Genomic DNA, 22,965 nt, shown 5'->3' with positions numbered 1-22,965 from the left:
GCTTTAAATTTTGATTTTTAAAGAAAATGAATATGTTCTTAATCCTGAATGTCTGTTGTTATTTTGCCAATTCTTACCTTTATAACTTCATTGTAACTTAAGGTACAAAACACTTAAGTTGTCTACCGGTAGTGTGCATGAGGTAAGGGTTAGGGCTAGAAAACTAATAGTATACCAAGAAGGGTAACTGCAGTATACTTCAAAACTAAAAAGTGGACTAGATGTATATAACCAGTAACTAATAGTATATTTCTAATATGCTATACAGTATACTTTTATAAACTAAAAAGTGGACTAGAAGTATAAAACAAATAAGCTAATAGTATATTTCCAGTATACTACAAAGTATACTTTCGTAAACTAAAGAGTGGACTACAAGTATAGAACTAGTAAACTATTAGCATACAGCGGTGCTTGAAAGTTTGTGAACCCTTTAGAATTTTCTATATTTCTGCATCAATATGACCTAAAATATCATCAGATTTTCACACAAGTCCTAAAAGTAGATAAAGAGAACCCAGTTAAACAAATGAGACAAATATTATACTTGGTCATTTATTTATTGAGGAAAATGATCCAATATTACATACCTGTGAGTGTCAAAAGTATATGGACCTCTAGGATTAGCAGTTCATTTGAAGGTGAAATTAGAGTCAGGTGTTTTCAATCAGTAGGATGACAATCAGGTGTGAGTGGGCACCCTGTTTTATTTAAAGAACAGGGATCTATCAAAGTCTGATCTTCACAACACGTTTGTGAAAGTGTATCATGACACGAACAAAGGAGATTTCTGAGGACCTCAGAAAAAGCGTTGTTGATGATCATCAGGCTGGAAAAGGTTACAAAACCATCTCTAAAGAGTTTGGACTCCACCAATCCACAGGCAGACAGACTGTGTACAAATGGAGGAAATTCAAGACCATTGTTACCCTCCCCAGGAGCGGTCGACCAACAAAGATCACTCCAAGAGCAAGGCGTGTAATAGTCGGCGACGTCACAAAGGACCCCAGGGTAACTTCTAAGCAACTGAAGGCCTCTCTCACATTGGCTAATGTTAATGTTCATGAGTCCACCATCAGGAGAACACTGAACAATAATAGTGTGCATGGCAGGGTTGCAAGGAGAAAGCCACTGCTCTCCAAAAAGAACATTGCTGCTCATCTGTAGTTTGCTAAAGATCACGTGGACAAGCCAGAAGGCTATTGGAAAAATGTTTTGTGGATGGAGAAAGGAAAACACTGCATTCCAGCATAAGAACCTTATCCCATCTGTGAAACATGGTGGTGGTAGTATCATGGTTTGGGCCTGTTTTGATGCATCTGGGCCAGGACAGCTTGCAATCATGGATGGAACAATGAATTCTGAATTATACCAGCGAATTCTAAAGGAAAATGTCAGGACATCTGTCCATGAACTGAATCTCAAGAGAAGGTGGGTCATGCAGCAAGACAATGACCCTAAGCACACAAGTTGTTCTACCAAAGAATGGTTAAAGAAGAATAAAAGTTAATATTTTGGAATGGCCAAGTCAAAGTCCTGACCTTAATCCAATCGAAATGTTGTGGAAGGACCTGAAGCGAGCAGTTCATGTGAGGAAACCCACCAACATCCCAGAGTTGAAGCTGTTCTGTACAGAGGAATGGGCTAAATTTCCTCCAAGCCGGTGTGCAGGACTGATCAACAGTTACCGGAAACGTTTAGTTGCAGTTATTGCTGCACAAGGGGGTCACACCAGATACTGAAAGCAAAGGTTCACATATTTATGCCACTCACAGATATGTAATATTGGATCATTTACCTCAATAAATAAATGACCAAGTATAATATTTTTGTCTCATTTGTTTAACTGGGTCCTCTTTATATACTCTGAGGACTTGTGTGAAAATCTGATGTTGTTTTAGGTCATATTTATGCAGAAATATAGAAAATTCGAAAGGGTTCACAAACTTTCAAGCACCACTGTATGCTTTAAGTATACTTAATAAAATGAACTTGAAGTATACTTCTTTTTGATTAGGGAGGTATTTTTGGTCACTGATTTAAAAAACAGTGCAGGTCTTAACATCAGATAACGCATACTGAAAGAAAGAGAAGAGACTTTGCATCAAATGAGAGATGAGAGAAAATGAGCGAGGTGCCTGTGTTACCTTAAGTCTGCCTGAATCCAGGCGCAGGGCAGAAATTAAAGGGTCAAAATTGTCAAACTCAGCCAAAACATGAGTGAACAACTCGGGCACCACAGGAATCATCCTGACGAGCTCTGGGGAATAAACAGTGAGAGGTATTACATTACATTTACACTTAATGCTGGTGTCCGCAAAAAGTTAATTGTTGTTTCCAGAGTATCAGTAGAGGTTTAGTTTTCACGCTGCATATTCGCTTTGATGAAGATAAATTGAAAAGGCATGACCAGAACTGGCTGTATTTTCGACACGTTTAACAAAAGATGAAGGAGTTTCACGTTTTAAACACAATCAGCTTTATGTAGCCAGTAAAGTATCTTCGTTGCCGGGGGGGAATAAATAAATAAAAATCACACAATTAAGTGAATTACAAAACAGTGGTTCGATTTCATGGTATGTACTATATATGATTGGATGGTTACCTCACCACTGACTTTTTCGTAATACCAACTGGAATGTATTCTCCGTTATAGTCTGCATATTTTACCAGATCAAGATTGACTCCAGTTGTTCTCCTCCATTTTACGTCCGTCTGCAACCTTCCAAAAAATTTCACAACCCCCTCCTTCTGGACTCGCCCTGAATCACAGTCCAGCAGCCTCGGCTTTATCTGCGCAGGGAATGAGGACTGTGCTGACCTTTGGCTGTGTAATTGCCTTCTGCTGTAAACACTGCTGCCACTCCTAACATGTACATAACTATCATGCACAATGTCTATCAAAAACAACAAATAACATGGCATTGCTTACCATAATTAAATAAAACAAGATCTTTGCCCCCCTCAGTGCACCGCCCTCTCTCTCTCTCTGCTTATAAAAACAACTGTCAGATCTGGTCAGAAGGTGTGCATTATTTCATCATGGCTCGGACAGTAGTTGCAACTGTAACACGTACACCAGGTTAATATTAATATGCTCGTAATATTAACACTTCTACGACTCAAATGCACAGACTTGTATGGTGGATGTTCCACATAACCTAAAACGACTAATAAATAGATTTTAAAAACATGTTAAAGTAAAACGTATAATCACTGATGTAGTGAGGGTTTTTTTGATAGAGTTTTTTTTTAATTATTATTATTTATAGCGGGCGGCACGGTGGTGTAGTGGTTAGCGCTGTCGCCTCACAGCAAGAAGGTCCTGGGTTCGAGCCCCGGGGCCGGCGAGGGCCTTTCTGTGTGGAGTTTGCATGTTCTCCCCGTGTCCGCGTGGGTTTCCTCCGGGTGCTCCGGTTTCCCCCACAGTCCAAAGACATGCAGGTTAGGTTAACTGGTGACTCTAAATTGACCGTAGGTGTGAATGTGAGTGTGAATGGTTGTCTGTGTCTATGTGTCAGCCCTGTGATGACCTGGCGACTTGTCCAGGGTGTACTCCGCCTTTCGCCCGTAGTCAGCTGGGATAGGCTCCAGCTTGCCTGCGACCCTGTAGAAGGATAAAGCGGCTACAGATAATGAGATGAGATGAGATTATTTATAGCAGGAGTCTCATGTGTCAGAGCTTTGTAACAGTCACGGTGCTTTGCAAAATTTCCCGGTATGGCAAAGTCCTCAGGATGGAGGAGATTATGCTTTCAGGTTTCGCAATAAAATGACAGCTTTTTTTGAGAGAGAATGATAGATAGAGAGGAAGATATCCATCCATCCACCCTCTGTAGCCGCTTATCCTGTTCTATAGGGTTGCAGGCAAGCTGGAGCCTATCCCAGCTGGGTGAGAGGGTGGGCAATTCCATGTAAATGTCAACCTCACCATGCAAAAATAAAGCAACATGTAATACATCAAAACCACTCCCAGAGATCTCACCTACGCCTGTATTTTACAGATGTGAATAAAGTTGAACCAATTTGTAACCAACCTAATATGTCACTGTCAGTCTTTCTTTCTTATAATGTAAAACCCAAGCTAAAATCAACTTTGATCATGTACAATTCTATATTATTGCCACAAGCCACAGAAATGTATGCTAAAATCCACAAAACAGCAAAACAATAGCCATCCTAAATATTATTTAAGAACTTTGATAGTTTTAGCTGATATTTAGAGAGTTTTTCAAAGGGTTATGGTGGTTAAATTGCTGATTTTCTAAACATATGCCATGTCTATTTCAGACGCGTCACATCCATAACGGAATTTCGTCACATCCATAACGCTGACTTTTCCTTCCGAAACTCTGCATGAAATACAAAATATTTTAAACAAAGATTTTTTAATATTCACCTTGGACCCCTCTATCAAATGGATATCTCCATTTCGACATTAGGTTTACAATTTCACAGAGTTTGATAAAAATGTACAGTCACCCAAGAAAAGTGATACTTTTTCTGTCACATCCATAACGCATCTTTTATTGGCATTTTCTGGCATGCCCTAGATGTACTATGGGAATTGTTCTTGTTCTATCACTTCTCTAGTATGGTACAGCCTTGAAATATGCAACACCTGTTTAAATACTGGGAGACAATAAAACATGCACTGGGTCATTTGTTGCCATTTTGAGTTCAAGTGTCACGTCCATAACGCTGGAATTGCTCGGGTACACCCTGGACAAGTCGCCAGGTCATTGCAGGGCTGACACATAGACACAGACAACCATTCACACTCACATTCACACCTACGGTCAATTTAGAGTCACCAGTTAGCCTAACCTGCATGTCTTTGGAGTGTGGGGGAAACCGGAGCACCCGGAGGAAACCCACGCAGACACGGGGAGAACATGCAAACTCCACACAGAAAGGCCCTCGCCAGCCGCTGGGCTCGAACCTAGGACCTTCTTGCTGTAAGGCGACAGTGCTAACCACTACACTACTGTGCCGCCCCAGATATTTTTATATTATATCTAGAAGTGGACAAAGTACCCAACTTCATTACTTAAGTCAAAGTACAGATTCCACTGGTCAAATGTTACTCCGATACAAGTGAAAGTTGTCCAGTCAAATTTTAACTGAAGTTAAAAGTACTGAAGTACTTGCTTTTAAAAATACTTAAGTATTAAAAGTACATTTTCTGTCAACGCATCATTGTATTATTGCCACAACGCTTACAAAGCCTAATGCTGTTACCAAAGACAGAAATGTGAATTCACAAAATGAAAGCATGCTGTGCATCATGGTGGTTTAACGTTAAGCTAGCTAGTCAGTGAAACTCCACCTGACATGCTAGCAAACTCTTTTCAAACTCGAAATCATATTGGGTAGCTAACGTTACTAGAAAAGAAAGATTTCTACATTCTGTTTATTTGGCAAGATTATGCTAAAACATTTTTCTGAAAGCACTTCAGATAAGTTAACGTTATTCATGTTAGCATAACTCCATTTTTACATGTTAAACAGTGTCCAAGTTAACTAGCTATGTGTAAACATTAGCCGTGGACAAGGTGATGGCAACTTGTGTAGGTGCAATTAGTTTAATTGAGTGATCAATCTCATTAAATCTGAAGGTTAATAATTAAAATTGAATCAGTCTCATTTGAATCATACCATTGAATCGTTTTCATTGAATCAGTCTCATATTATCATTAAATCACTCATGGAATCAGTCTCATTGGATCAGTCTCATTAATTAATACCATTAATTTTGGTGCTTAATAATAAATTACCAAACAGCTAAATTATGGTATATTCCAAATTATTATGATCACTTACCATATTACATAACTTATATGCACCTTTGAATTCTTTGAGATTGTGTGACTTCAAGGAATATGGAACACAAATAAACACACAGTTTCAATCATAAATGAATTTATTATAACAAAGATAAAATTTAATAATTGCAGTTGAAATATATACAAACAGTGAGGTGTGTGTGTGTGAGAGAGAGAGAGAGAGAGAGAGAGAGAGAGATGTGTGTGTGTGTTGTGGTGAAGACAAAAGATTAGCTTTGTGTGCTAGCTAAGGCAAAGGAAGGCTAGCTAACGTGTGTGTGTAAGAGGCCTGGTGACCACATGTTTCTAAGTAACAAGGGAATTAGCTTTGGTTGCTAAGACAAAAGAATTAGCTTTGTGTGGCTAGCTAAGGAGGGTGTGTCACCATGTGGGGTTTGAGAACAAAGGATTTAGCTCTGGTTGCTAGCTAAGATGTGTTGGCCACGTGTGGAGACACAGATTAGCCTTGTGTTGCTAGCTAAGACAAAGGGATGCTAGCTAGCATGCGTTTGTGTGTGAAAGGCCTGGTGACCACGTGGTAAGGCCTATGGCCTAGCAAAAGAAAGGCTAGCGTGGGATGCTAACTGAGGTGTGGTTGACCACGTGGTAAGGCCTAACAGTCCTTTGGAGACAATACAGTTATCTCTGGATGCTAATAAGATAGAAGAATTAGCCGTAGGCTAATTTCACTAGCTTATAACATTACTAAATCCACTGAAATCTTGATGAGGTCAAAATATGTGTAATTAATGAAATTAAAGTGTTAGAAAGAGAAAGAGCATGCAACCTACCTATTAAACAAAACTGAGAGATCATAGAACAATTATGGAACACAAAAATCAGTGTGCACACTTAAACAGTTCCTGAGTTTAAATTCACACTTATTCATAAAAGCTAATTCCTAAGACTAGTCTTTTTCTGCCCAAAATGCCAAGTCTTACTTCAGTATCTCGCCCTTTGTAGAAAGCAGAGAATTCTTGGAGAGGCTGAGTTTCACAGGAGCTCGTGGAGCACGTCTGTGGAAAGCAGAGAATTCTTGGTCCGACGCTTCGTAGCTCGTGGGAAGAAAACTCTGATTAAACAATGTGCAAAGTTTTCTTCAGTTAGAAGGGATCCAGCCGCTTCTTAACTTTAAATTAACTACTTGGGCTGCAGTCCGTACGTACGTGTAATGAATAACTGGAAACCGGCTGTAACTTAAGCGGAGTTTTAAAATCGCGCGATCTTAGAGTCTACCGTGGCCAAAGGTAAACAAAGAAATCGCGTTAAATCGTGGATCTTGCAAGAAAGAGAAGAAAAGACGTCTATCTTGGGTGCTTGGCGGAGCAAGCGATCCTCCTTGTGTCCAGGCAGCTGGTCCGGACGGAAAGAGGAAGTATGGCGGATTTCCGGGTTTCTTATGCCTTCATGGAGGATGTGACGTTGGTGATCCCGCCCCCGTGTGACGCAGGTCAACGCGGAAGTTGGCTGATGGGAAATGTAGTTTCTTAAAGAGACAGGCTGTTGTAATTCTTAGACGGACTGTACCTACACTTGGCAGGCAAATCCATAGAAAGTCATTTGACTAACCAGACTGTGTCAATATTGCAACGTTATCGCTAGCTCTAAAAGCACAGACAACTTCAAATTTTGTCTTGGAATAAAACGTTGATGGTGAGTTTTTGTTGGCCATGATGTGGTTCATTTTCGGCAAACAAAGCAAACATTTAAAACTAAACAAATCTTTAATCTTTTCAGAAAACTGAAACATGGGTTCTAGGTAAAGCCATGGGTGTGTGCATTCCCCAGAAGAACCGCCTCCTTCCATTCTGCCATCAACTGATCGTGTTCAAATAATGCTGCGGAGAAATCACTGAACTTGATTTTATACAGTCTATGGACGTGATGTGACCCGAGTGATTACTAACAGGCTGTCTCAGTGTCACCTGCGAAAAAACCAATTACGTTTTAGAAAAGAAAAGAAACAAACATCCACTTTCAAAGCCGCTTCACAGTAACGAGTAACGAGGACCTTGATAGAAATGTAGTGGAGTAAAAAGTACGATATTTGTCTTTCAAATGTAGTGAAGTTAAAGTCATAAGTTTCCAAAAAAATAATACTCAAGTAAAAGTACAGATACTCATAAGGTGTACTTAAGTACAGTACTCAAATAAATGTCCTTCATTACTGTCCATTTCTAGTTATATCTAACTCTAAGCTGTTAAAAAGCATGGGATGTTCCTCGTTAATAAATTAAACATTGAAATCAGTGGCAAATCGCAATAACACACTCCAGGGTATGTGGTTATATGAAAATAGCCCACTTCAGCGAATCTGCATCACTTCAAGCCATATCACCAAAGCATGGATTATTTTCATACGACCACAGTCTCGTTGAAAAATTTCATCTACAGTGGTGCTCGAAAGTTTGTGAACCCTTTAGAATTTTCTATATTTCTGCATAAACATGATCTAAAACATCATCAGATTTTCACCCAAGTCCTTAAAGTAGATAAAGAGAACCCAGTTAAACAAATGTGACAAAAATATTATACTTGGTCATTTATTTCATCTCATCATCTCTAGCCGCTTTATCCTGTTCTACAGGGTCGCAGGCAAGCTGGAGCCTATCCCAGCTGACTATGGGCGAGAGGCGGGGTACACCCTGGACAAGTCGCCAGGTCATCACAGGGCTGACACATAGACACAGACAACCATTCACACTCACATTCACACCTACAGTCAATTTAGAGCCACCAGTTAACCTAACCTGCATGTCTTTGGACTGCGGGGGAAACCGGAGCACCCGGAGGAAACCCACGCAGACACGGGGAGAACATGCAAACTCCACACAGAAAGGCCCTTGCCGGCCACGGGGCTCGAACCCAGACCTTCTTGTTGTGAGGCGTCAGCGCTAACCACTACACCACCGTGCCGCCCCGGTCATTTATTTATTGAGGAAAATGATCCAATATTACATATCTGTGAGTGGCAAAAGTATGTGAACCTTTGCTTTCAGTATCTGGTGTGACCCCCTTGTGCAGCAATAACTGCAACTAAACGTTTCCGGTAACTGTTGATCAGTCCTGCACACCGGCTTGGAGGAATTTTAGCCCATTCCTCTGTACAGAACAGCTTCAACTCTGGGATGTTGATGGGTTTCCTCACATAAACCGCTCGCTTCAGGTCCTTCCACAACATTTCGATTGGATTAAGGTCAGGACTTTGACTTGGCCATTCCAAAACATTAACTTTATTCTTCTTTAACCATTCTTTGGTAGAATGACTTGTGTGCTTAGGATCGTTGTCTTGCTGCATGACCCACCTGCTCTTGAGATTCAGTTCATGGACAGATGTCCTGACATTTTCCTTTAAAATTCGCTGGTATAATTCAGAATTAATTGTTCCATCAATGATGGCAAGCCGCCCTGGCCCAGATGCAGCAAAACAGGCCCAAACCATGACACTACCACCACCACCACCACCATGTTTCACAGATGGGATAAGGTTCTTATGCTGGAATGCAGTGTTTTCCTTTCTCCAAACATAATGCTTCTCATTTAAACCAAAAAGTTCTATTTTGGTCTCATCCATACACAAAACATTTTTCCAATAGCCTTCTGGCTTGTCCGCGTGATCTTTAGCAAACTGTAGATGAGCAGCAATGTTCTTTTTGGAGAGCAGTGGCTTTCTCCTTGCAACCCTGCCATGCACACCATTGTTGTTCAGTTCTCCTGATGGTGGACTCATGAACATTAACATTAGCCAATGTGAGAGAGGCCTTCAGTTGCTTAGAAGTTACCCTGGGGTCCTTTGTGACCTCACCGATTATTACACGCCTTGCTCTTGGAGTGATCTTTGTTGGTCAACCACTCCTGGGGAGGGTAACAATGGTCTTGAATTTCCTCCATTTGTACACAATCTGTCTGACTGTGGATTGGTGGAGTCCAAACTCTTTAGAGATGGTTTTGTAACCTTTTCCAGCCTGATGAGCATCAACAACGCTTTTTCTGAGGTCCTCAGAAATCTCCTTTGTTCGTGCCATGATACACTTCCACAAACATGTGTTGTGAAGATCAGACTTTGATAGATCCCTGTTCTTTAAATAAAACAGGGTGCCCACTCACACCTGATTGTCATCCCACTGACTGAAAACACCTGACTCTAATTTCACCTTCAAATTAACTGCTAATCCTAGAGGTTCACATACTTTTGCCACTCACAGATATGTAATATTGGATCATTTTCCTCAATAAATAAATGACCAGGTATAATATTTTTGTCTCATTTGTTTAACTGGGTTCTCTTTATCTATTTTTAGGACTTGCGTGAAAATCTGATGTTGTTTTAGGTCATATTTATGCAGAAATATAGAAAATTCGAAAGGGTTCACAAACTTTCAAGCACCACCATATGCAGCTAATTTGGTAATCAGAAGTGATTTTTAATACTTTGTACTGTATAAAAAGCTTGCTTACCCAAGCTTTCAACTCTACCCAGAGTTGAAACCACAGTCTGTCATGTTATTCCTTACATACAAGGAATGTTTGATTTCATTTTCATCATCGCATGAGTATTTTTTTTAGTATGGATGTTTAACACTGTGATATTTTCAGACTTAGTTATCACACCATAAAATTTTCAAACCATAACACTCCTACACAGAATTTTAACACTGGATAACCTTGACTGGACTATGATGTCATCTGAAGCAGTGCCTTCTATCCACTACATCTTACACTACTTAGAAACTTATGATTATATAATAATGTCTCATGACGTGGGTGGCACAGTGGTGTAGTGGTTAGCACGGTCGCCTCACAGCAAGAAGGTCCTGGGTTCGAGCCCAGCGGCCAATAGGGGGCCTTTCAGTGTGGAGTTTGCATATTCTCCCCGTGTCTGTGTGTTTCCTCCGGGTGCTCCGGTTTCCCCCACAGTCCAAAGACATGCAGGTTAGGTTAACTGGTGACTCTAAATTGAGCGTAGGTGTGAATGTGAATGGTTGTCTGTGTCTATGTGTCAGCCCTGTGATGACCTGGCGACTTGTCCAGGGTGTACCCCGCCTTTCGCCCGTAGTCAGCTGTGTGTGTGCGCGTGTGTGTCTGTGTGTGTGTGTGTGTGTCTCTGTGTATGTATGTATGTATGTGTGTCTCTGTATGTCTGTGTGTGTATCTGTCTGTGTATGTGTGAGCGTGTGTGTCTCTGTGTGTGTGTGTGTGTCTCTGTGTATGTATGCATGTGTGTGCGTGTGTCTCTGTGTAAGTGTGTGTGTCTGTGGATCTCTGTGTCTGTGTATGTCTGTGTGTGTGTGTGTGTCTCTGTGTATGTATGTATGTGTGTCTCTGTATGTCTGTGTGTGTATCTGTCTGTGTATGTGTGAGCGTGTGTGTCTCTGTGTGTGTGTGTGTGTCTCTGTGTATGTATGCATGTGTGTGCGTGTGTCTCTGTGTAAGTGTGTGTGTCTGTGGATCTCTGTGTCTGTGTATGTCTGTGTGTGTGTGTGTGTCTCTGTGTATGTATGTATGTGTGTCTCTGTATGTCTGTGTGTGTATCTGTCTGTGTATGTGTGAGCGTGTGTGTCTCTGTGTGTGTGTCTCTGTGTGTGTGTGTGTCTCTGTGTATGTATGCATGTGTGTGCGTGTGTCTCTGTGTAAGTGTGTGTGTCTGTGTGTGTCTGTGGATCTCTGTGTCTGTGTATGGATGTGTGTGTGCGTGTCTGTATATGTATGTGTGTCTGTGTATGAATGTGTCTGTGTATGTACAGTATGTGTCTCTGTGTACGTATCTGTGTGTCTGTGTATGTACAGTATGTGTGTCTCTGTGTATGAATGTGTCTGTGTATGTACAGTATGTGTGTCTCTGTGTATGTCTGTGTGTGTGTCTCTATGTGTGTGTGTATGAATGTGTGTGTGTCTCTGTGTCTGTATATACAGTGTGTGTGTGTCTCTGTATGTGTGTCTCTGTGTATGTGTGTGTGTCTCTGTGTATGTATGTGTGTGTGTGTGTCTGTGTATGTGTGTGTCTCTTTGTGTGTGTGTGTCTGTGTATGTGTGTGTGTCTGTGTCTCTGTGTATGTACAGTATGTGTGTCTCTGTGTGTGTGTCTCTGTGTCTCTATGTATGTGTGTGTCTCTGTGTATGTGTGTGTCTCTGTGTATGTGTGTGCCTCTGTGTCTGTGTGTGTGGGTGTGTGTGTGTGTGTCTGTGTACGTGTGTGTGTCTCTGTGAGTATGTGTATCTGTGTGTGTGTGTGTGTGTGTGTGTGTGTGTGTGTGTGTGTATCTCTGTAGCTCTGTGTATGTGTCTCTGTGTGTGTCTCTGTGTGTGTCTGTGTATGTATGTGTCTCTGTGCATCTGTGTGTGTGTCTCTGTATCCCTGTGTGTGTCTCTGTGTGTGTGTCTCTGTATGTATGTGTGTGTCTGTGTGTGTCTCTCTGTCTCTGTGTATGTATGTGTCTCTGTGCATCTGTGTGTGTATATCTCTGTGTGTGTCTCTGTGTGTGTGTCTCTGTATGTGTGTGTGTCTGTCTCTGTATGTATGTGTGTGCGTGTCTCTGTGTCTCTGTGTATGTGTGTCTGTCTGTGTGTGTGTCTCTGTGTACGTGTGTATGTGTGTCTGTATGTATGTGTGTGTGTGTCTCTGTGGATGTGTGTGTCTCTGTGTATGCATGTGTGTGTCTGTGTGTCTCTGTGTATGAATGTGTCTCTGTGCATGTACAGTATGTCTGTGTGTCTCTGTGTCTGTGTATGTGTCTCTGTGTCTGTGTATCTCTGTGCATGTATGTGTCTCTGTGTATGTGTGTGTGTCTGTGTTTGTGTGTGTCTCTGTGTTTGTGTGTGTGTGTCTGTGTTTGTGTGTGTCTCTGTGTTTGTGTGTGTGTCTGTGTCTCTGTGTATGTACAGTATGTGTGTCTGTGTGTCTCTGTGTACGTGTGTGTGTGTGTCTCTGTGTATGTGTGTCTCTCTGTGTGTATGTGTGTCTCTGTGTTTGTGTGTGTGTCTCTGTGTGTATGTGTGTGTCTCTGTGTATGTGTGTGTCTCTGTGTTTGTGTGTGTGTCTCTGTGTTTGTGTCTGTGTGTGTCTCTGTGTATGTGTCTGTGTATGTGTGTCTCTGTGTGTGTGTGTCTGTGTATGTGTGTCTCTGTGTGTCTGTGTGTGTGTCTCTGTGTGTGTGTGTGTGTGTGTCTGTGTATGTGTGTGTGTATAAGCGGAGTCACTTCCAGCAGTGTGACCCCGCGCGCGCATCACGAGACCAGAGTGAAAGCAGCAACTCTCACTCTGTTCACTTTACCCGCTCTTTCAGTACAGATCACTCCGTGTATATTCATTACCCGCTGCACAATTCAACAGCACCGAAGTGAGCTGAATAAAAACTCGCTCAGTAACTTCGAGAAACTTCCACATTTCTGTCTCTCCTGTACATTTCCTGTACTCTCTCTCTCTCTCTCTCTCTCTGTCTGACAACGTTACTTTCATTCATGACAACTTACTATTAAACTACACAGAAAATGTTCCTACCTTTTAGCACGGGATGAAGGTAATTTTAACTCATCTCCGAGGTTAGTTTGAGTAATCCCCGCAGTGCTGAGTGCGAGCTCGATAAGCTATTTACAAACTTCACAAGAAATCCCCTTCACTTATCCGACCCACTGGTTTATTTATTTTTTATTACATCCGTATTCCGGGCAGTCCCGCCCCCTCAAGATATAATTGGCTAGTTACACATGATTTAGCAGCCATGATGAACTGTTGACCAATCATATAACACAGGAGGCGTTTTTATTTCACTTTATTTATTTATTTTTAGCAGAAAAAGAGGTGGGGAAAAGAAGCACGCGCTCAACCGGCACTACTTCCCAAAGTGAAAGCAGGAAAGCGCAGGACTGGAAGGACTTACTGAAGAAAAAACAGCACTCTCATGTCGTGCCACATTGATGAAATATGCGGTCAAATCTGTGTACAAACCTCCTGTTTGAACACTGATGCTTAAAAAAAACTCATTTCCAACAATTCAAGTATTTTTAGAGGCACTTTTTTAGGCGGAAAAAGAATAAATGGAGTGACGCGGCCCATTCTGCACCCTTGCTTGGTTGGTATTGATTGCTACATGAGATGCTCCAGAGACTCAGCCTACTGTAGCATCACAAAAATAAGCTCAAATAACATTTCTTTTCTCTCACACGAACTCTAAGCATCAGTTAGCTACTAAACTGCCAGAACATGACACGACATGCCATTTATGACTTGAAGAAATAAAATTCAATGCAATATAGACTACTACTCCTACATTTTAACAGGCAGGTTAGGTGATGACATTGCATCTGTCTGCTAATGCAAGATTAAAAAGTATTGATCAGGCTCTCCCATGTGCTATTTGAGAAATCTCGATGCAGGAATGGCACAAAAACCTGCACAGTCATTGTAATCATCAATCATCCATCCATTATCCATAGCCGCTTTATCCTGTTCTACAGGGTCGCAGGCAAGCTGGAGCCTATCCCAGCTGACTATGGGTGAGAGGCGGGGTACACCCTGGACAAGTCAGCAGGTTATCACAGGGCTGACACAGAGACACACAACCATTCACATTCACACCTATGGTCAATTTAGAGCCACCAATTAACCTAACCTGCATGTCTTTGGACTGTGGGGGAAACTGGAGGAAACCCACGCAGACATGGGGAGAACATGCAAACCCCACACAGAAAGGGCCCCATCAACCACTGGGCTCAAACCAAGAACCTTCTTGCTGTGAGTCGATAGTGCTAACCACTACACCATCATGCTGCCAATTGTCAATCATCCATCCATCCATCCATTACCTGTAGCAACTTATCCTGTTCTACAGGGTCGCAGGCAAGCTGGAGCCTATCCCAGCTGACTATGGGCAAGAGGCGGGGTACACCCTGGACAAGTCGCCAGGTTATCGCAGGGCTGACACATAGAGACAAACAACCATTCACACTCACATTCACACCTATGGTCAATTTAGAGACACCAATTAACCTAACCTGCATATCTTTGGACTGTGGGGGAAACCGGAGCACCCGGAGGAAACCCACACAGACACGGGGATAACATGCAAACTCCACACAGAAAGGCCCTCGCCGGCCGCTGGGCTCAAACCAAGAACTTGCTATGAGTCGATAGTGCTAACCACTACACCACCATGCCGCCAATCAATCATCCATCCATCTATTATCTGTTGCTACTTATCCTGTCCTACAGGGTCGCAGGCAAGCTGGAGCCTATCCCAGCTGACTATGGGTGAGAGGCGGGGTACACCCTGGACAAGTCGCCAACTTATCACAGGGCTGACACACAGAGACAAACAACCATTCACACTCACATTCACACCTACGGTCAATTTAGAGCCACCAATTATTAACCTAACCTGCATGTCTTTGGACTGTGGGGGAAACCGGAGGAAACCCTCGCAGACACGGGGAGAACATGCAAACACCATACAGAAAGGCCCCCATCAGCCATTGGGCTCAAACCCAGAACCTTCTTGCTGTGAGTCGATAGTGCTAACCACTACACCATCATGCTGCCAATTGTCAATCATCCATCCATCCATTACCTGTAGCAACTTATCCTGGTCTACAGGTTTGCAAGCAAGCTGGAACCTATCCCAGCTGACTATGGGCAAGAGGCGGGGTACACCCTGGAAAAGTCGCCATGTTATCACAGGGCTGACACATAGAGACAAACAACCATTCACACTCACATTCACACCTATGGTCAATTTAGAGACACCAATTAACCTAACCTGCATGTCTTTGGACTGTGGGGGAAACTGGAGGAAACCCACGCAGACACGGGGATAAAATGCAAACACCACACAGAAAGGCCCCCATCAGCCACTGGGCTCAAACCCAGAACCTTCTTGCTGTGAGTTGATAGTGCTAACCACTACACCATCATGCTGACAATTGTCAATCATCCATCTATCCATTATCTGTAGCCACTTATCCTGTTCTACAGGGTTGCAGGCAAGCTGGAGCCTATCCCAGCTGACTATGGGCAAGAGGCGGGGTACACCCTGGACAAGTCGCCAGGTCATCACAGGGCTGACACATAGACACAGACAACCATTCACACTCACATTCACACCCACAGTCAATTTAGAGACACCAATTAACCTAACCTGCATGTCTTTGGACTGTGGGGGAAACTGGAGCACCCAGAGGAAACCCATATAGAAAGGCCCTCGCCGGCCACGGGGCTCAAACCCAGAACTTGCTGTGAGTCGATAGTGCTAACCACTACACCACCATGCCACCAGTCGTCAATCATATCTGACTAAATTACATTTTAGGTAGCTGGGTTGTCCTCATCATAGCTCTACTTTCTGAATTAATACGCAAGTCAAGATGCTCCATAAACATAATAGATTAATGTTGGTGGACCACATCATTTTTTTTTCTCCATTTACATAACATGGGACACCACAGAGACTGGTGTTTTTCCTCACACTATATATTTTAGTGACAGATGGAATGGGAAGAAAGCTATGCCAAACATAAGTGATTTCAGAAAAAAACACTCTAATATACAGTAATCTGTTAATGTTCTTAGGATCCATCAGATTTGTCTAAAAAACATCAGCCCTGCCATTTCTTTTGCTCACTCAGGGCTGGAGGATAATAAGGTTAATCATGATCCACTCAAACCTAATCCAGTAGTATAGCCACAGCTGGACAGCTCTAAATAGTAATGCCCATGAAGGGTTGAGGTCTTGTCTTTCTTTTCTCCTGGAGGATCAGATGAACACCGTTCAGTCAAAAGAACACCTTAGGCCAATGCAACAAGAACAAAAAGGAACACTCCGAAGGCTCACCTTCGTTGAAAGCTTCAAGTTCAACTGATATATTGATCTAGACCCAGCATCCACATACTCCTCTGATAAGGCAAGAAATAAGACCGCCACTGGGCTAAACGGAGTGCATTTTCCAACACCGTGAGCCTCTGAGCTGTAGTATCAGATCCTGAATTTGATTACAATCATCTTGTCCTTATGAGCCCTCTGTGGATGTGGACATTTGTGATGAGTAAGCTGGCTGCAGGGCTGATGCCAGATTTGATTCTGAAAAGCTTGAAATGCTCAAGCTGAGTGTGCTGTCAACACAGGTGTTGTCTGACAGTCAGCATAGGTGATGGAGTCAGAAGATGGCTTTAAAATGGTCAATCCTTGAGCAAGTGCACAAGTAATGCCCATTTTAGATGCTGGTTGTAGTGTTGCTCATAGTGTAGCGTGAAGTATGGGGAAAATCTAACCCAAGTGAAGAGAAATAAGTGGTTGGTTGTGTGGAAAATTGATAACCTCATAGATATGGATTAGTGAATTTAGTAGACAACGGTTCAGGGTATGGTGACGACCAACCATGCAAGCACAACATTATCCACATAGGCATTTCAAAATTTGGAGACAGATAGTTTCTCTAAATGTACACCACAGCCTCATGGTTAGAGGAAACAGCTTTGGGACCAAAAGGTTGCCAGTTTGAGTCCCTGGACCAGCAGGAATGGCTGAAGTGCTCTTGAGCAAGGCAGCTAAACCCCAACTGCTCTCAGGGTATGTTCTGGATAAGAGTGTCTGCTAAATGCCATTTATGTAATGTCATGTTCTCCCTTTCTACACAAGTTTCCTGCAGGTTCTCTGGTTTCCTCCCATTTCACATACATACCAGTCAGTCAGTGTACTGGCAAAAATAAATTGCCCCTAGTTGCGAATGTGTGTGTGGATGGTGCCTTGTGATGGACTGGTGTCCCACTCAGGGTGTATTCCTGGCTCACAAGACAGGCTTTGGATCCAGCAGGACCCTGATCAGAATTAAAGTGGTTACTGAATGTGAATTTACTGTAACACAACATTTGAATAACAAAGTCACACAAACACACACATTGGGAATCCAACTGACTTTTATTTTCCCAACATCCAGAAACTTTTCAGTGCAGTTAAAATAGACATAGAATGTGATGCAACTTTTAAGTTGCACACCAGTAATACACAACTGAAAGAGTTTATACAGTATTGCTTTATTCATATCCCCACTTTGCCTTGGGCTTCTGGGTTTCCAGTGAACACCAAGTGTATACAGACTTGTACTGCATTGCACTGACATGGTTTACGTCATAAAGCATCCTCCTTATACCCCCCTCCCCCCTTCATCTCATCAAGTAATTTGCATTGAACATTTTTAGTTCCTGAGAATACTTCCTCTGGTATTAAAGCCCACAGTTTGGTCATAAATTCAACACTGTCAAATGCATGATTGATTCCAGCCAAGAAGCCAGATATCTTACTTACTGAAGGTAAGGGGGGAGGGGAGAGAATAAAGAACAGGACAAAGAAAATCAGATCAAAAGGGGGAGAAAAAAAAAAAACCAGTTATCAATGGTGTAGTCCATCTCCACATGGACTGATCTGGAGAAAACCCGAGTCCTGTACATCTTGGCACAGTGGGCTTTACCCCACTAACACTTGCGTATCTAGGTGGAGCAACCTAGCTGGTCTAATAGGAGAGTCTGTTCTCTCTCCCTCTTTCCATTTTTTCCTATATTGTCCTCCTTTTGTAAATCAAATGGATCAGTCTCTCTTCCCTCAGGTCTTCCTCATCATACGGCGTGTCTGCCAAGCATGGTACTTGTTATAGGCAGCCTGGATCATCTCTTCTAGATGGCTGGTCAGCTATTTAAAAAAAAACAAAAACAAAAGTCAAATCTCTTAACTTGCTTGGCTTCATGCACATAAAAGCAGCAAGAGTCATCAGGAGAGGACATGTACCTGGCCCCCACATGAAACCCTACTTCAAATTTTCCTAAGTTGAATTGGTTGCCATGGAAATACAGAAATCCCAAAATGTCAAAAGGCACAACTCCTCGTCACTTAACATAACTGAGGTTTCATGCAAAAAAACCCAAAACATCCTAATAGTTTGAGAGTTATGCTCCGGAAACTAAAATGTTTATAGATGGACAGACAGATGGACGGAAAGAGCGATAGTTACCCCCCCCCCCCCCCACACCAGGGCTCTACACTAACTTTTTTTTTTCAGGAGCACGTGCGCTCCTAAGTTAAAAATTTTAGGAGCACAGGGGAAAAAAAAATGGGGGCACAAGCACAAGTAGGTTTTCATTTTAAAGGTTTATTGCAGCGCAAACCTTAGACACACCAACACATAAAACGCAAAATTCAATTGAGAATGAATGAATGAACAAACAACTGGATGAATGAATAAACAGTAGCTAAACAGAGAGAAGAGCTCAGCAGAGCTAACATCATCATCAAGGACAGCTCCCACCCTGGCTCTGAGTTCTTTGACTTGCTGCCCTCAGGCAGGCGTTACAGGTGCATCAAAGCAAGGACCAACAGACTCAAAAACAGTTTTTTCCCACAGGCCATAACCACCTTGAACAATTAGCCTTTTTCACATTACGTCACTTGCAGGGGAACTCGTATCCGTTTCCAGCCTTTTGAATGGAAGAAGAGGTATACGGCGGCAACATACCGGTACGTTAACAAAACTGTGTCATTCACAAATAAGACTGATAATAATATTGCGCATTGTTGTTTATCATTACGTATTGTTAGCGACCATTCCAGTCACCTATCTGCCTTGTTTTGGAAAGGAAGTTTACTGACTTTCTATGGTTGCTACTTGTTAGCCAGCAGATTAGCATGCCGCCTCTTCTTCCATTCAAAAGGCTGAAAACGGATGTGAGGTTCTTCTGCAAGTGACGTAATGTGAAAAAGGCTCATTACATGCACTGACTGATGCCACTTCTGGCAGGTGCAACAATGCACCAACAAGGACCTAAAAGGACAATATTCTCACACTTACCTGATACAGTGCAATACTTATTACAGTGCAACCTCACAGAGCAACTTTTTAGTTTTTATAGCTTTTGTATATTTTGTATTTCTACACTTTTACATCCATACCCAATACAATGCAATACCAAATACAGTGCAATATCCTGAGTTTTGTAGCTGAACTGAGTTTCTATAACTAATGTGCAATTAACATCTGCAACTCAACATGCCCAGTTGTATATATATTCTTTGTTTTTCTACTGTGTTGTGACATGCACCATTTGTATATACTGTACATTTGTTTTTCTGCTGTGTTGTATGTTCCCATGTAAATGTTTGCACTGGGGTGTGTGCTTTCCATCTCATTATATAATTTTCCCGCACCTTCTCCCGTCGTTCTAGCTTTCTTCACTACACTTTCTTCCTTGTCCGTTCTTTTATTCTTGTTTCCACCATCATTGCTTTTAAAAAACGCTGTTATTCTCTGCATAGCGAATATATTTCTCAGCTCGGTCCGAACCAGCTCTCAGTTATCTCTCAGTTGAATGATCTGATGAATCCCTAAAAAGCACTTTTCCCACCTAATGCCACACCCACAACATACAACCGTGGGAAAGAGGGGCAATCACAGAAAGATGAGTAGAAAACGGGAAATGTTACAGGGGATATTTATTGTGATAGTAGGCTATTGTAGCGTCAGCACAAAAGCACCAGACTCAACTTTAACTGAAAGTGTTATTCAGTAGCCTAAACTTATTCAAGCTACAGACCGAGAAGAATAAAAATGCTGAAATCTCATGTCCCGGTAAAACGCTCTAGCATGGCAGAACGGCAAAAAAAAAAAGTTACTTTTTCACTCCCCCCCCCAGCTACCGTGGGAACCACTGCAGTGCAAGACAGAGGCAATGCACGCAACTACAGACAGGGAGCAAGGCGCAGGCAGAACACACACACACACACACACACACACACACACACACACAACACTGAACACACACACAACAATACAGGCCGTTACTCGTTACACTATATTAGGTAGGCTATCCAGCGCTGGATTTACATACTTTGCAGTTTAACATTTGATACATTTTAGAATGTTAAACTCGTCGCATCTGTGCTCAGTGCTTTCCTAAATTGTCGGCTGCAAGAAGCCCTCGCACGAATGCGCGTTTTTTTTTTCGTCGTTCGCATGCCGAAAAATTTGCTCGCAAATGCAAGTGAAATGTGCGCACTGTAGAGCCCTGCTCCACCCACACACACACACACACACACACACACCCAACTATAGGCCAGAGGGATAAAAAGCACATTAATCTCAACACCTAAGCCATATTGTTGCTTTTTGCATCCTTATGAAACTTTTCAAAAGTGGCAAGTGTGCCTCTTTTTTAAATGCCAGTTTCAGTTCTTGTATTAACAAAGCAATTCTCACAGGGCTTACAGCAATCCGGTGCAAATAAAAATAGCACTGAGAGCACAAAGTAAAGAACATGCAATATGATTAACAGACAAACAGACACTTCCATGCCCTGACTGGCTGGACGGAGGTGGTCCAAATCTTTCATAGGCTTACAGAACGTGGAGTGCCAGAAAACCAACACAGGGGTTCTTGTCTGAGCAGATGTTTTACTGCTGGAATGTGCACCAAATATTAACAAAGTCTTTAACCCCCACCCCTGAATCTGGCTTTAATGCATCAACATTGCATGACAGTCCAGATTTGTAGAACCAGTTTCATTTTTGTTTTACTACATCTAGCAAAAGCAATACTTTTATTGGACCCATACGATAATCTGTTTTTATACTGGGGACAAAAGGAAAAAATATATTTGAACACTCACTTAAAAATACAGATTATTAGAGTGACATGGAGACTGCAGTCCAAATATTTGTTCAAATTAAATGTGCCTATTTTCGAGCAAACTAGAAAACTCCGGCATGCGATTACATTTGAGGAAATACACACACTGCAGTTCTGTAGAATGACATTTGAAACCAATTATAATATCAGATCAAATGCAAGACCCATTTCCTGTGACAATGTGGCCATGCTGATTTGAAAGGCAATGCTTGTTTTACAACCAGGTCACTTCTTTTTTTGGAATTGCAGTTGCAATAATTGACTTTTTATATTTCTTTCTACATTTATCTTAAAAAAAAAAAAAAGGGTTGCCTCATTTACAAGTCTTGTCCTTCTTGGTACTAATCTGTATGCCTGAAATAGATGGAAGAATCTATTGAAGAAAAAAATATATATTTCAGAGCTTGCTGTGAACTTGACCATGCTTGGATCGATTCCAAAATCTAATCAATTCAAAATTCTACAAACATTTAAGCACTTGGTCTTGTGAGATAAAAAGCCTAAATCATTTCACAAACAGTTACCAAAAAAAAAAAAAGCCAAAACTGAATACACATTTGGGCCATTTTTATTCATGTATAAATAAATGCTTCCTTTATCTTCCTGCATTCCAATAAATAAATAAATAAATAAATAAATAAATCTTACATTGGTATTTAAGTATTCCCGTTGGAACTTGAATCTTAGATGGATGGACAACTTGAAAACATCTACATAAAAAATGAGATGGTGGTCACCGAATACAATCATGTTGTCTTGGCAATGAAACATGATGCCACGAGCCTCATTTGGTGCTGGAACCAAAGCATTTTTACAGTCAAGAACTGGCTCTTTGGTGGAAAAGTGCTGAACGGTTCTAGATTAGACCCTGGCAAGGTAAAAAGCCTAATGAATGTTAAGTGTATTGGGTGAGTCCTCCCCCCCAATACTATTTGTATTAGCATGCCTAAATATGAGTAGAATTGATCTGGAAGATGTTTATAAATCATTTCACAAACAGTTACCAAAAAAAAAAGCCAAAACTGAACACATATTTGGGCCATTTTTATTCATGTATAAATAAATGCTTCCTTTATCTTCCTGCATTCCAATAAATAAATAAATAAATAAATCAATAAATCTTACGTTGGTACTAAAGTATTCCCGTTGGATCTTGTCTTGGAATGGGTGGAGCTTGGTTGACTGGAATCTCTCCAGATTGGACTGCATCTTCACCACCTTAGCAGATATAAAGATAATTATATATAAATATAATTAAGATTACAAGCTTAGTCTTCATTATGCAAATGTGATGAATCACTGAAAAGTTTCCAGCATTTAGCATATGCCCTTATACATAGGGACTTGCAGAAATGCTACTTAGTTCCTTATAGTTCAGTTGGTCAAGGACTAAGAATAACATCAGGCTTAACCATGTTAGGTGCAGGGTAGAACAGAATGAAAAGAAATCACACAAGTCGAGGGATTTTTAATAAATTAA

The 22,965-nt window shown here is 41.6% G+C and overlaps 2 protein-coding genes across 4 annotated transcripts in view; both read right to left on the bottom strand.

The window, feature by feature from the left end:
* The window catches only part of hps5 (HPS5 biogenesis of lysosomal organelles complex 2 subunit 2), a 69,777-nt gene extending 56,310 nt beyond the window's left edge, over positions 1-13,467 (bottom strand). For both annotated transcript variants that reach the window (XM_060914527.1, XM_060914528.1), the window contains exons 1-2: positions 13,324-13,467; positions 2,148-2,260 (exon numbers count right to left, since the gene is read on the bottom strand). In XM_060914527.1, coding sequence (XP_060770510.1) covers positions 2,148-2,249 — 102 coding nt within the window. In that variant the 5' untranslated portion in view covers positions 2,250-2,260; positions 13,324-13,467. The remainder of the gene's footprint in view (positions 1-2,147; positions 2,261-13,323) is intronic.
* A 4,245-nt stretch (positions 13,468-17,712) lies between these two features.
* The window catches only part of gtf2h1 (general transcription factor IIH, polypeptide 1), a 37,885-nt gene continuing 32,632 nt past the window's right edge, over positions 17,713-22,965 (bottom strand). Inside the window, exons 14-16 of one of the 2 annotated variants that reach the window (XM_060914541.1) lie at positions 22,611-22,703; positions 22,134-22,195; positions 18,410-18,499 (exon numbers count right to left, since the gene is read on the bottom strand). In XM_060914541.1, the coding sequence (XP_060770524.1) occupies positions 22,169-22,195; positions 22,611-22,703 (120 nt within the window). In that variant the 3' untranslated portion in view covers positions 18,410-18,499; positions 22,134-22,168. Of the gene's footprint in view, positions 18,500-22,133; positions 22,196-22,610; positions 22,704-22,965 lie in introns of both variants that reach the window. The other variant, XM_060914540.1, reaches the window with a different exon arrangement.

Source organism: Neoarius graeffei, chromosome 2 (assembly GCF_027579695.1).
Source record: "Neoarius graeffei isolate fNeoGra1 chromosome 2, fNeoGra1.pri, whole genome shotgun sequence".
NCBI classification, from domain to species: Eukaryota; Metazoa; Chordata; class Actinopteri; order Siluriformes; family Ariidae; genus Neoarius; species Neoarius graeffei.
This window is presented reverse-complemented; position numbering and strand designations above follow the sequence as displayed.